The 14,195-nt window shown below is 44.0% G+C and overlaps 1 protein-coding gene across 5 annotated transcripts in view; it reads right to left on the reverse strand.

The window, feature by feature from the left end:
- Window positions 1-10,797, reverse strand: part of USP48 (ubiquitin specific peptidase 48) — a 95,572-nt gene extending 84,775 nt beyond the window's left edge. For all 5 annotated transcript variants that reach the window (XM_059376566.1, XM_059376565.1, XM_059376564.1 and 2 more), the window contains exon 1: window positions 10,442-10,797. In XM_059376566.1, the coding sequence (XP_059232549.1) occupies window positions 10,442-10,575 (134 nt within the window). In that variant the 5' untranslated portion in view covers window positions 10,576-10,797. The remainder of the gene's footprint in view (window positions 1-10,441) is intronic.
- Window positions 10,798-14,195: the final 3,398 nt, after the last annotated feature.

The following is a 14,195-nucleotide window of genomic DNA, read 5'->3' on the forward strand; positions in this document are numbered from 1 at the left end:
TAAAAATAAAAAATAATAAATAAAAATTTAAAAAAATTTTAATTTCAATGAGGCTTAAAAAATTAAACAAGCACCCCATTGGAGGATATGTAAATAGTAGAATATGAAAAGGTCAATTTCATTGGTCAACTGAGAAATGCAAATTAAACCATAAGGAGATAACCATGACACATCCATCATAATGGCTAAAATTAAACAGATTATGGTGAGGATATGTAGAAAATGAACTCTTTCACACAGTACTCAGGAGAGTATAATGTGATATAATCATTTTGGAAAACAGTCTGTCATTATCTAATAAGCTAAATAAACACTGATGACCCAGCAAGTCCTCTTGTATCAAAAATGTATATATATGGGGGGAAAGTGTATGTATATGTTATTAAAAGATACATACAAGAATGCTTACCACAACTTTATTCCAATAACAGCCAAATTCTGGAGAAATTCCAAAAGACCGTCACCACCAGAAAGGATCAAGTTACACTGTAACACAATGGAATACTGCACAGCCTTAAAAATGAACCCACTAGGGCGCCTGGGTGGCTCAGTGGGTTGGGCTGCTGCCTTCGGCTCAGGTCATGATCTCGGGGTCCTGGGATCGAGCCCCGCATCGGGCTCTCTGCTCTGCGGGGAGCCTGCTTCCCTCTCTCTCTCTCTCTGCCTACTTGTGATCTCTGTCTGTCAAATAAATAAATAAAATCTTTGAAAAAAAAAAAAAAATGAACCCACTATTGCTACCCACAATGTAGACAAACCACACTGTGAGAGCAAATGAAGCCAGAATGAACTACAATGTATAATTAATTGTATACAAAGTTCAAAATAGGCAAAATAATCTGTGGTGTCTAAAGTAAGGGTAGTGGTTACTTTTGAGGAGGAGGATGTTAATGACCAGTAAGAGGCAGTAAAGGAAAGATGGGTGTCTTCAGGGATGCTAGCAACATTTTAATCTTGGTGGTAGATACATAGTTATGTTCCCTTGTGATAATTTTCCCTGTGTAATGTTTATGATTGGTATACTTTTCTGTAGGTAAAAAAATAAATTTTAGTTAAATAAGAACACTAGAGGGGCGCTTGGGTGGCTCAGTGGGGGTTAAGCCTCTGCCTTGGGCTCAGGTCATGATCTCAGGGTTCTGGGATTGAGCCCCACATTGGACTCTCTGCTCAGCAGGGAGCCTGCCTCTCCCTCTCTCTCTGCCTGCTGCTCCCCTTGCTTGTGTTCTCTCTCTCTCTGTGTCAAATAAATAAATAAAATCTTAAAAAAAAAAAAGGAACACTAGAAAAACTATGAGGAATTAAGAAGGGTCTAACCTTATCAGATATTCTTTAAAGTATTAAGTAATTGGAACTGTGGTCATAATACAGAGATGAATCAAATTAATAAGGGAAATAAAAAATAAGAAGTAGAAATAAGGGGTGCCTCGGTGGCTCAGTGGGTTAAGCCGCTGCCTTCGGCTCGGGTCATGATCTCAGGGTCCTGGGATCGAGTCCCACTTCGGGCTCTCTGCTCGGCAGGGAGCCTGCTTCTCTCTCTCTCTCTCTCTCTCTCTCTCTGCCTGCCTCTCCATCTACTTGTGATTTCTCTCTGTCAAATAAATAAATAAACTTAAAAAAAAAAAGTAGAAATAAATAAAAGAAATAAACCCAAGTACATATAATAATTTGTCACATAATAAAAGTGGCCTTTTTAACTAGTGAGGGATAACTAGATTATTCAATATATGGTTTAAGAAAATTGAGTAGCCATTTGGCTAAAAAGTCAAATAAAGCTGGATTCCAATCTCACTCTCTAAATCAAATTAAACTGTAAAGGACAAAGATTTGATACATAAAATGAAACCATCAACACTAAAAATATGTGTGAACATTTCTACAATCTTGGAATCGGGAAATCCTGAAACCATAAAGAAAAATACTGACAAATTTGACCACATAAAAATGAATTTTAATGTACCAAAAGGAGGGGCACCTGGGTGGCTCAGTCGTTAGGCATCTGCCTTCAGCTCAGGTCATGATCACAGGGTCCTGGAATTGAGCCCACATAGGGCTGCCTACTCAGCGAGGTGCCTGCTTCTCCCTCTCCCACTCCCCCTGCTTGTTCCCCCCCTCCTCTCTCTCTCTCTCTCTGTCAAATAAATAAATAAATAAATAATCCTTAATGTACCAAAAGGAAAAGAACAAAAAAAAACCCCACCAAAGTAAAAAAAAAAAAAAAAATAAGGAAAAAGAATCTTCAGCAGAAGTATTCAAAAAGTTCTTGATAATCAGTTAGAAAATGATCAACAATCAAGGACACACAATTCACAGTAGAAATACAAATGGCCAACACATATAAAAAGATGCTCAATGGTAATAGCAAAAAAAAAAAAAAAAAGGCATAGGAAAATAACATGCTTTAACTATTAAAGTAGGTGTTTGAAATAAGAATGTCTGGGGTGGGTAGGGGCGCCTGGGTGGCTCAGTGGGTTAAAGCCGCTGCCTTCGGCTCGGGTCATGATCCCAGGGTCCTGGGATCGAGCCCCACATCGGGCTCTCTGCTCAGCTTCTTCCTGAGCCTGCTTCTTCCTCTCTCTCTGCCTGCCTCTCTGCCTACTTGTGATCTCTCTGTCAAATAAATAAATAAAATCTTTAAAAAAAAAAAAAAAAGAATGTCTGGGGTGGGAAGGTGGGAAGTAGGGTGACTCTAGAATGCAGTGTTCAACAGTATGACCCTCTACCACCTATCAAAATTTTAAATGGTCATCATGCCCTTTTTCTCTTTCTCATCCAGCAACCTAAGTGAAAACATTCACTCAATGAAGATATATACAAGAGGGATGTTCACAGAAGCATATCTGTATGGTATCAAAAACTGAGAACCCGGAGGTTCACCAACAGGGAACTGCTGAACAGTTAACACATCAGCCTCCACACAATGAAATATTACATGCCTATTAAAAGAGTAAGGTAAATTTTCTAGGTGTTATCAAATAAAAAGGTGTTATAAAATCAAAACAAATTACAGAGGGGCGCCTGGGTGGCTCAGTGGGTTAAAGTCTCTGCTTTGAACTCAGGTCATAATCCAAGGGTTCTGGGATAGAGCCCCGAATCAGGCTCTCTGCTCAGCAGGGAGCCTGCTTCCTCCTCTTTCTCTGCCTGCCTCTCTGCCTACTTGTGATCTCTCTCTGTCAAATAAATAAATAAAATCTTAAAAAAAAAAAAAAATTACAGAAAGTATGTAGTGTGACATTTCTCCCCTTTTTTCTAAAATAATAATTACACTGATTCTATTCTGCCTTATCTGTAAAATACATGGCACATGAAGGAAGGAACTTCATCTTCTGGGGGGTTATCTCAGAGCCATTCTAGAATACTACACCAAGTCTATAGTAGGTGCCAAAATTATCTGTTGAATAAAAGAATGAATATTTACTCCAGTAAGATATACAGCAGACACTCAAATATTTGAATTTAAAAGACACAGAAAGGAAAAAAATATATACATATATATATTTTTTAAGTTTTTATTTATTTATTAGACAGAAGACAGAGATCACAAGTAGGCAGAGAGGCAGGCAGAGAAAGGGAGGGGGAAGCAGGCTCCCCGCAGTGCAGAGAGCCTGAAGCCAGAACCCTGAGATCATGACCCGAGCCTAAGGCAGTGGGTTAAACCTGCGGCTTAACCCACTGGGCCACCCAAGTGCCCCAACAATATACTATTTTAACAATGGTTAGTTTGCCTGAGATTGAGGGACTTTGACTTTGCACAAAAATTAAGGACAAAGTATTCTCTAAGTGTTAAAATGCTTGGCAGCAAAAAAATACTTAACCATGAACCCGAACAGGTAAGGATCCAAGTTTCATGGAACACAAAACACCTATTTAAACCAATAAGATGATCCCTAAAATTGGCAATTTTTAGATTAAATTTGTGTTAAGTGATAAAAGAACATGCAATGCAAATAAAAGAAGAGATTGCTCATCATTATTAAGCAACCATTAAAGCTGGGTAAGGGGGCGATTTATGATCCCATCCTCCCCTCTGCTTACTATGTATGTTTAAAATTTGCATTAAGGGGCACCCACGTGGCTCAACCAGTTGAGCTAATGACTCTTGGTTTGGGCTCAGGTCTTGATCTGCGGGTTGTGAGATGGAGACCCCAAACAGCGAGGTGGGGGGCATTGGGTTCTCACAGTAGGGGAGTCCAACGGAGGTTCTCCCTCTTCCTCTGCCCCTCCCTCTGCACGCAGGACACTCTCAAATAAATAAATCTTTGGGAGGAAAAAAGTTTTTTTTTTAAATTAAAAAGCAGGTCCCCCCTGGGACGCCTGGGTGGCTCAGTTGGTTGGACGACTGCCTTCGACTCAGGTCATGATCCCGGAGTCCCGGGATCAAGTCCCGCATCGGGCTCCCAGCTCCACGGGGAGTCTGCTTCTCCCTCTGACCTTCTCCTTGCTCATGCTCTCTCTCATTGTCTCTCTCTCAAATAAATAAAATCTTTAAAAAAAAAAAAAAAAAGCAGGTCCCCTAACTTGCACTGAGGGTCAGGGAAAGTTAGCAAAGCACAAGGGACCAATACTGCTAAAGTGAGGAAACAAAAGCCAACTGAGAAAGGAGCCATCAATGAAGAACAGCTTGGGTGGCTCAGTCTTTAAGCATCTGCCTTCAGCTCAGGTCGTGATCCCAGAGTCCTAGGATCGAGCCCCACATCGGGCTCCCTGCTCCACAGGGAGCATGCTTCTCCCTCTCCCTCTGCCTGTCTATCTACCTACTTGTGCTCTCTGTCAAACAAATAAATAATCTTTAATAAGTAAGTAAATAAAGGATAATTTTTAAAAAACAGCTGGATGAAGAAAGCTTCAGAGTGAGGCCCCGCAGCCCTCACAAAGGTTTTGGACTAGGGCTATGAGAAGTCAATGGGCATCATAGTGACTTTCCAGAATGCATTTACATTTCTGCAATGCTCTAATTTCATAAGTCATTGGTACTGTTTCTCTAATGAGAACAAAATAGACATCTTACTCCTATATACAGGGGTAGACTGAAATTTTCCTATCAAAATTTTAACTATCACAAAAAGAAACAAATTAACATATGAGACGTATCTGTTCGAAAAGCATGGGGAGGCCTGGGTGGCTCAGTTGGTTAAGCAGCTGCCTTCGGCTCAGGTCATAGTCCCAGCGTACTGGGATGGAGTCCCACATCGGGCCCCTTGCTCGGCAGGGAGCCTGCTTCTCCCTCTGCTTCTGCCTGCCATCCTGTCTGCCTGTGCTCGCTCTCTCTCCCTCTCTCTCTCTGACAAATAAATAAATAAAATCTTAAAAAAAAAAAAAAAAGGCATGATTAAGGGGCACCTGGGTGGGTCACTCAGTCAAGACTGAGACTGAGACTCGATTTCAGCTCAGGTCATGATCTCTAGAGTCCTGAGATAGAGCCCTGCAACAGGCTCCTTGCTCAGCGGGGAGCCTGCTTCTCCTTCTGCCTGCTGTTCCCCCTACTTGTGCTCATGCTCAAGAGCTCTCTCTGATAAATAAAATCTTTAAAAAAAAAAAAGAGAAAAGAAAAGAAAAATTCTCTCTCCCTATGCCTCACCACCCCCCATATTGTGTTGGGGGTGCTATGAGGAAACAAGACATTCTTACATAGAAGAACCGTAAAGTGGAGCCATCATTCTGATCTGTAATTCAGCAACATGGATCAATATGAAAAATGCACATCTCTTTCCAACCAATTTACTCCAAGGAACTTACTTAACTGTTACACTCATTGTTAAGCAAAAACTCTTTTAAGAATTAAGATAAATAATATTTGTAGAACTCTGTGGGTATACGATTTAATACAGGTTGCTTTCACCATGATTTTACTAAACAGTTTCAGAAATGTAAATAGTCTTGAGTCATTTACTCTTTGAGAAGAACTAAACACCTCTTCAGCTCTGGAATCTCAGATTAGTTGTGTATGTAAAGCATAAAAAAGTAGATTGAAAAAAGGCATACAGGGGCACCTGGGTGGCTCAGTGGATTAAAGCCTCTGCCTCTGGCTCAGGTCATGATCCCAGGGTCCTGGGATCGAGCTCCGAAATGGGCTCTCTGCTTGGCTGGGAGCCTGCTTCCTCCTCTCTCTCTGCCTGCCTTTCTGTCTACTTGTGATCTCTGCCTGTCAAAGAAAGAAAGAAAGAAAGAAAAAAGGCATACAGATAAAATTTGCTGGGACCTCAGATTATGCACGGTCTCAAAAGCACAAGCAACCAACCAAGCAAAGTTGGGACTACATCAAAATTAAAAGCTTTTCTACTACAAACAGTACCAACAAAAATATGAAAGCACAATCCAAAGAAATGAGACTATTTACTAATATAAGGAATTTGTATCCAATACATAAAGAGCTCTTAGAACTCAATAATACAAAAACAACCCTATTTTAAAAGAATTTATTTATTTATTTGACAGACAGAGATCACAAGCAGGAAGAGGCAGGCAGAGAGAGAGAGAGGAGGAAGCAGGCTCCCTGCTGAGCAGAGAGCCTGATGTGGGGCTGGATCCCAGGACCCTGAGATCATGACCTGAGCTGAAGGCAGCGGCCCAACCACTGAGCCACCTAGGCGCCCCCACCCTATTTTAAAATGGGCAAAGGACTTTAACATACAGTTCTCCAAAAATACACAAAAGGCCAAGAAGCACAGGAAAGATGCTGAACTTGAGTCAGCAGGGAAATGCATATCAAAACCACAATGAGGGGGCACCTGAGTGGCTCAGTTGGTTGAGCGACTGCCTTCAGCTCAGGTCTCGCTCGCTCCTTAAATTCCGGGATGGAGTCCCTCATCAGATCATCAGACTCGCCGGGAGTCTGCTTCTCCCTCCAACCCGCCCTCCTCTCATGCTCCCGCTTTCTCATTTTCTCCCTCTCTCAAATAAATAAATAAACTATAAAAGAAAAAAAAAAAAAAACACCACAATGACATACCACTTATACCCACTAGCACGGCTGTAAGAAAAGAAAAAACAAAACAAAACAAAACAAAACAAGAGCAAGGATGGGGAGAAACTGGAATCTTCATACACTGTAAGGAAAACAGCACAGCCAGTTTGGAAAACAGTTGGTCAGTTCCTCAAAATGTTAACCACAGTTTTATGACCCAGCAATTTCACTCCTATAGATATACCCAAGATAAATGAATACATCCACACAAAAACCCCTACACAAATATTCTTGGCTACATTATTCACAGTAGCCAAAAAGTGGAAACAACCCAATGCCCATCAACTGATGAGTGCATATGTAAATGTGGGAAGTACATACATAAAACGCAATATTACTTGACAATTAAAAAAAACGAGAAATGGGGGCGCCTGGGTGGCTCAGTGGGTTAAGCCACTGCCTTCGGCTCAGGTCATAATCTCAGAGTCCTGATCCAGTCCCGCCATCGGGCTCTCTGCTCAGCAGGGAGCCTGCTTCCCTTCCTCTCTCTCTGCCTGCCTCTCTGCCTACTTGTGATCTCGCTTTGTCAAATAAATAAATAAAATCTTAAAAAAAAAAAAAACGAGAAATGGCCAACAAACACACAAAGATATCCACCTCATTAGTCGTTAGGAAAATTCAAACCAAACCCATAATGAGATGCCACTTCAAATTCATTAGCATGGCAAACAAACAGAAAGTAGCATGTGTTGGCAAGGATGGAAATTGAAACCCTCACGTTCCCAGTGGGAATGTAAAATGAACGGCACAGCAGCACCAGAAACAAGTGTGGCAGCGCCTCAGTTAAACATAATTACCGTGACCCAGCAATTTCATTCCTAGGTAGACACCCGAAAGAACTGAAAACACGTATTCTAACAAAAACTTGCACCAAATGTTCATAGCAAGCACAACAGCCAAAAAGTAGGTAGAACAAAATGCTCATCAAGTTAACTATGTGAGGTGACAGATAGATGTGTTTAACCACCTTGATCTTAAGAGCACCTGGGTGGTTCAGTAGGTTGAGCACGTGCCTTTGGTTTGGCCAGCGTCCTGGGATGGAGCCCCACAGCAGGCCCCCTGCTCAGTGGGGAGACTGCTTCTCCTTCTCCCTCTGCCGGGCACTGCCCCTGCTTATGCTCTATCCCTCTTACTCTCTGTCAAGTACATGAATAAAATCTTAAAAACAAAAACAAAAATCTACCTTGCTCATAGTACTCTTTCTACCACGTGTACATATATCAAATCAAGTTGTACACTTTAAATATAGGCAATTCTATTTTTCAGGTATTCCTTGGTAAAGTTGGGGGGGATTTTTTAAGTCCATCAACTGATGAACAGATAAACAAAATACAGTATATATCCAAACAATGGACTATTACTCAGCCACAAAAAGGAATAAAGTACAGTCAATGCTACAACATGGAAAACATGTTACGTGAAAGCCAGACAAAAAAGGCTACACACTGTAGGATTCCATTCATAGGAAATATTAAGAAAAGAGAAACCCACAGAGACAGAAAGATCAGTGGTTGCTCGAGGGGGAAATGGGAAGTGACTGTTTAATGGATATGGAGTCTCTTTTAAGATGATGGAAAAGCCCTACAACCAGACAATGGTGATTGATGGTGTACCAGTTATAAAAATACTTAATGTCACTTAACTGTATAAAATAATAAATTTGGGGAGCACCTGTGTGTCTCATGGGTTAAGCTTCTGCTTTTAGGTCATGGTCTGGGGTCCTGGGATCAAACCCAGCATGGAGCTCTCTGCTCAGCGGGGAGCCTGCTTCCCTCTCTCTGCATGCCTCTCTGTCTCCTTGTGCTCTGTCAAATAAATCTTTTAAAAAAATAATAAATTTTGTTGCATGTTTTACAAACTTTTAAATTAAATTAAATACCAACATGTGCTACAACACGGATGACCCTTGAAAACATTACATTAAGTGAAAAAAAAAGTCACAAAAATCCACCTGTTTTAAGATTCTATTTACATGAAATGTCCAAGATAGGCAAATTAGGAGGCAGAAAGTTGATCAGCGGGTTGCTTGGAGCTTGGGGCACTGGTGTACAGGGGAGGACCCAGGGCCAATCTAATGGCTAAAGAGTGTGGGAGGGAGGGGCAAAAAAGTTTCTAAAATCAGATCGTGGTGATAGCTGAACAACCCTGTGAACACACAAACAAAAAACACTGGACAGTACATTTTAAATGGGTGAATCAGAAAATGTGACTTATACCCCAATGCAAAAAAAAAAAAAACAAAAAACAAACAAACAAACAAACAAAAAACAAAAACAAACCAACAACAACCCTGCTTGGATAAAAACATTGCAACTGCAACTTAAAACTATGACATTACCCTTACAGCGATCCCAGCAAATTTCTACTCCTTTACTTGTGTTAAAATCAGAATTCTAACAGTGGAAGTTTTTTTTTTTTTCTTTTTTTGGTTACTGTGGAATCTGATTACGTTGAGAGACTAACTGAAGCTTAATAAATTCTATTATACACAGACCCTGTCATTCCAGTACTTAGTGTCGGGAGTCAGATGTGCCCTCCCCGTGGAGCCAGACACCCAGAGCCTGGAATTATTCGTCTGCTTTATGGAAGCTCCCTAACTTGAATCACTTCTGAAACTTGACTTAAATTCCGAAGCGGAGACCTTGACTTCCATTCCTTCCGGATCCCGCCGCGGAGTGTAAAAACTGCAGAAAGCCTTTACTAAATGCCGGCTGAAGTATGGCTACTGAGCATGCCCGGCGTGGCTAAGTCAATTCAACAACATTCCGGAACAAAAAACTATAGTTCCCGCGTTAAAAGGTGGAAAAACAGAAGAGACAGGAACAATGCCTAAGAATTCGAACTAAAAGGAAAGGCAAGGTTCAAGGGCTGGAAGTGAAGGACAGAACTTACACAGCCCAAACTTCGTACCTGGTAAAGTGACGACCCCCACCCCCCAAAAAAGCCTAAATCAGATTAACAAGAGACGGGAGGTCAGCTGGAGGTGAAGGATACCAATGAGGTAGGCTAACCACACGTTTTTCTAAATCTGCCCTATCCAAAACTAATATGAAGATGACCAAGCCTTCACCGTCAACAGTAATAAATGATACTGTGATGAAACTCACTTCGACGAAGTTCCCTTTCTGCAACAGAAAAAGCCGAGCCGTGGCCAAGATACAACCAACAACGTTTGCTAAACTCTCAGCTCCTGCCTTCAACCATTTCCACCGCCATCTTCTAGATAAGAACCCAGAACCTTTTTCTAAAGGGCTTTCAGCAGCATCACCTCCGCGCAGCGAGCCCGGGATCGCTGCGTTGCTCAGGTCGCCCAGACACGCTAAGGAGGAAGCCTCCACCTTGCTCCTCTCCGCGCCTGCTAGATGCACACAGCTGGCTGCCGTCCTCCTTCCCCCAACATGACCCCCGGCCCCTGGTCCGCTCTTCCAAGGTCCGAAGCGAGGGGGGGGGGGGGCGCAAGGCCCGGTGCGCGGGCCTCACCTGCACACGCCGCGGATGCAGGGCTCCAGCCAGATGCGGTAGGCGGTCTCGATGTGCTCCTGCGACACCTCCTCGGGCCGCACCGTCTCCGCCCAGCGCCAGGCCGCCTTCTCCAGCTGCAGCCGCGGGGCCATAGCCTTGGCCCGAGAAGCGCCTCCCGAGCCGGGCCGTAGCTGCTGCCGCTCCTGCTGCTGCCGCCGCCCAAATGGGCTCCGCCACCTGCCAGCAATGGGGACCAGGCGATTCCTCAGCCAGCTGGCCAGTCAATCACCTGTGCGCGCCACTGCCGCCGCGCCCGGCCGCCCGCGCCCGACCCGCACGACCGGCCGCAAAGCGCCACCGCCGACACCCGACACCCCCCGCGTCCGCAGACGTTGGAGGTGTACTCCCCGTCGCTGTGGGCGCATGCGCGTTCCCAGCAACCTTTGCGCCTCCCGCGCCTCTAGCCCGACGGGCGGAGGAAAGGGAAGCAGCTGTTTGGGGTAGTGTTGCCACGTCCTCACCGGCGCTGCTGGGCAAGCAGCGTCTCAGTTCCTAGCTAGGCTAGCGTCCTGCATACCACTACCCTAACAAGCCGGCGCCTCGAGGGCAGAAGGCTGCCTATTCTTGCTCTGTGCTACTTCCCCTTTAACCTTGAAGGAGTCACACGAGAAGCTAGTTCAACGCACACCATAGGGTCGCTGGACTGCGGGGTAGGACCCGAAACCGGGTCACCAAAAAAACCAGGGTCGGCTCTCTAGAGGATGATTAAACTTGAACCTGGGCCGGTTCCGAATCCTTTCCCGAGCCCTCCTGACGTCACGGGACGTTCTGGGCTTTTCCTGAACTACAACTGGACTACGTGTCCCGGCGTGCTTTCGTGCTGTCACTCACTGGATGCTATGCATGCTGGGATTTGTAGTCCTCGAGGTGGGGGGGTGGAGGGGAGGGGATCTTGGGTGGGGTTTCTCGGGCTGGGAGGGTCTTCACTGCAGCTGGCTGACCCTCCTCACTGCTGTTACCTCCTTTTGAAGACTCCTTAGTGCTTTGCTGAAGCTCGGCTCTAGCTCCCGGGTTTGGAAACATTACCTTTTTATACAAGTCCTGCCTCAGGATATAAAGACTAGCCTGATCGAAATGTTTTGTAAACTGTTAAGAGCACTGCTAGAGGGAAGATTTTTGAGGACTTTACATTTGAATGAGAGCCCTCCAGGGGTCTAAGCACTAATTTCTGACACAGCAATTTACCAGCTGGGTAACCTTGGACTTGACGCTTAAAGTGTGCTAGTCATTAGACAAATATTTGCTGAAAGCATGACGAAGATAAGACGTGGTCCCCGCCATTGGGCGTGGGTGAAGAGAGAGCCCTAGAAACACAGAGCTGCCCTTTGCAGCCTTGGAAGGTTTGCAGTACTTGGTAAAAGGCTTACCAGAAGAGATTATTTCTAAGCACATCTTTAAAAGATGAGTAAAACTTAGCCAGGAGAAAAAAAAAAAAAAAAAAAAAAGGCACCATTACAGACAAAGGGAACCGCAAGGAGCAAAGACATATGAGAGAGAAACTTTTTGGTGTCAGAAAACAAATTCGGAGACAGGGAGGTAACCATGAGAAGCAGGCTTGCCCTTATCTGAGAAATTCCTTGAAAAGTTTAAAGCTGGTGAGAGACACTGGAGATTTGCATTTTGTATGGCTTCCTCAGTCTGGGTCAAGGTCAAAAGCAAAGAAACCTCTTGTAAGACTATTGCCCTCTTTTAAGTAATAAGGGGCAGCGATAATGAAGCCCTCAACTGGGGAAATGTAACCCAGCTGTGGGGGTCCCAAACAGACCTGGTGCAGCCACTCACCACTGATAAAAATCCAAAGGCAGAGATACGAGTGGTGGTGAAAAAGGAAAGGAATTTATCTCAGCGAGGCCAACACCGGAACCATCTCAAAGGCTCTCTCCCAAGTGCTTAAGATAATCTAGGTTTAAGAAAATGTGGGGGTGCCTGGGTGGGTTAAGCCTCTGCCTTTGGCTCAGGTCATAATCTCAGGGTCCCAGGATGGAGCCCCACATCAGGGCTCTCTGCTCAGCAGGGAGCCTGCTTCCCCCCCACCCCCCAGCCGGCCTGCTCTCTGCCTGCTTGTGATTTCTGCCTGTCAAATAAATAAATAAAATCTTAGAAAGAAAGAAAGAAAAGAAAAGAGAAGGAAAAATGTGGGACAAGGGTCAAGTACACCCAGGTGGGCAGTGAAGGTCAGATCAATCTTTGGGTCAATCACTCCCACTCTTGCTGGCTCAGGGCAGTCCTTGTTGCTTGAGGGGCTAGTTTTGGCTCACCTCAGGGGATGCTTTGCCTGTGGGGTCTTTTCCCCGAGTTAAGAAATAAGCTGGAAAGAATGACTTAAAGTACAGACTGAGGTCAAAATGGAGGTAGTCCGATTTCATGATAGATATGGCATGAGCAGACAAATTCCAAGATATTTAGGATGTGGAATTGCTACAACTTGAGGTTGGTCTAAACACTGTCTACTCACCTTTGTGTTACTTGACCTTCAAGTCTGGGTCATAGCCCTTTCCTTGATGCTTACAACTACCTGGGACATCCATTGTTTCACTTGGTACACAATAAAACTGTGACTGTTCACCATGTGGTCACTACTATGTGCAGTTTTCTTACTTGGGTAATTAAGAGTTTCCACCTAGTGAGATAGAACTAAAGAAGCAACAGCAGGTTTCTAAGGGAGACGATGATTTCAATTTTTAATATACAGTACACCCTTGAACCATCTGCTGTACCTTGACCCCCCGGGTGATGTGGAAATTCTGGATAGAACTGTTGACTCCCCAAAAACTTATAAACTGATAACCTGCTGTTGACCATAAGCCTTACCAATAACAATGAACACATATTGTCCTATGTATTATAAATATTTTTGGCTGTATTTTTTAAAAGATTTTTTTTTAATTTTATTTGACAGACACAGTGAGAGAAGGAACACAAGCAGGGGGAGTAGGAGAGGGAGAAGCAGGCTCCTTGCTGAGTAGGGAGCTGGATGTGGGGCTTGATCCCAGGACCCTGGGATCATAACTACAGCCAAAAGGTAGACACTTAAATACTGAGGCATCCAGGCGCCCCTTTTTTACTGTATCTTAAACTAGAGAAAAGAAAATGTTAATAAGACAATCATAAGGAAGAGAAAAATACATCTACAGTACTGTATTTATTGAAAAAAGTGTAAGTGGACCAACACAGCTCAAAGGTCAGCTGTACTGCATTTTAGGTGTGTTGTCAAAAAGCGACCTCCACGATTCAGAGCCAAACAGAACAGGAAGACCGAGTTGGGGATAAAGAGGAACAATAGCTTTCTTGCTTTGCCCAGCAAAGAAGGCCTCGCAGCAGACTATGGCCTTCAAAACCCACAAGCCCTCGAGGCACCTGCGTGCACGGTAGGTTGTGTGGTCAACTTCAAGGTCATGGTGTGGGGTCCTGGGATCAAACCCAATGCAGATCACTTGTCCTTCTCCCTCAAGGCCTCCCCGACCCGCTCATTTTCTCTCTCTCAAATAAATAAATAAAATCTTTAAAAAAAAAAAAAAAATTGCGGGACGCCTGGGTGGCTCAGTTGGTTGGACGACTGCCTTCGGCTCAGGTCATGATCCTGGAGTCCCGGGATCGAGTCCTGCATCGGGCTCCCAGCTCCACGGGGAGTCTGCTTCTCTCTCTGACCTTCTCCTCGCTCGCTCATGCTCTCTCTCACTGTCTCTCTCTCAAATAAATAAATAAAAATAAA

The sequence above is a fragment of the Mustela nigripes genome, chromosome 14, assembly GCF_022355385.1.
Source record: "Mustela nigripes isolate SB6536 chromosome 14, MUSNIG.SB6536, whole genome shotgun sequence".
In the NCBI taxonomy this organism is placed as follows: Eukaryota; Metazoa; Chordata; class Mammalia; order Carnivora; family Mustelidae; genus Mustela; species Mustela nigripes.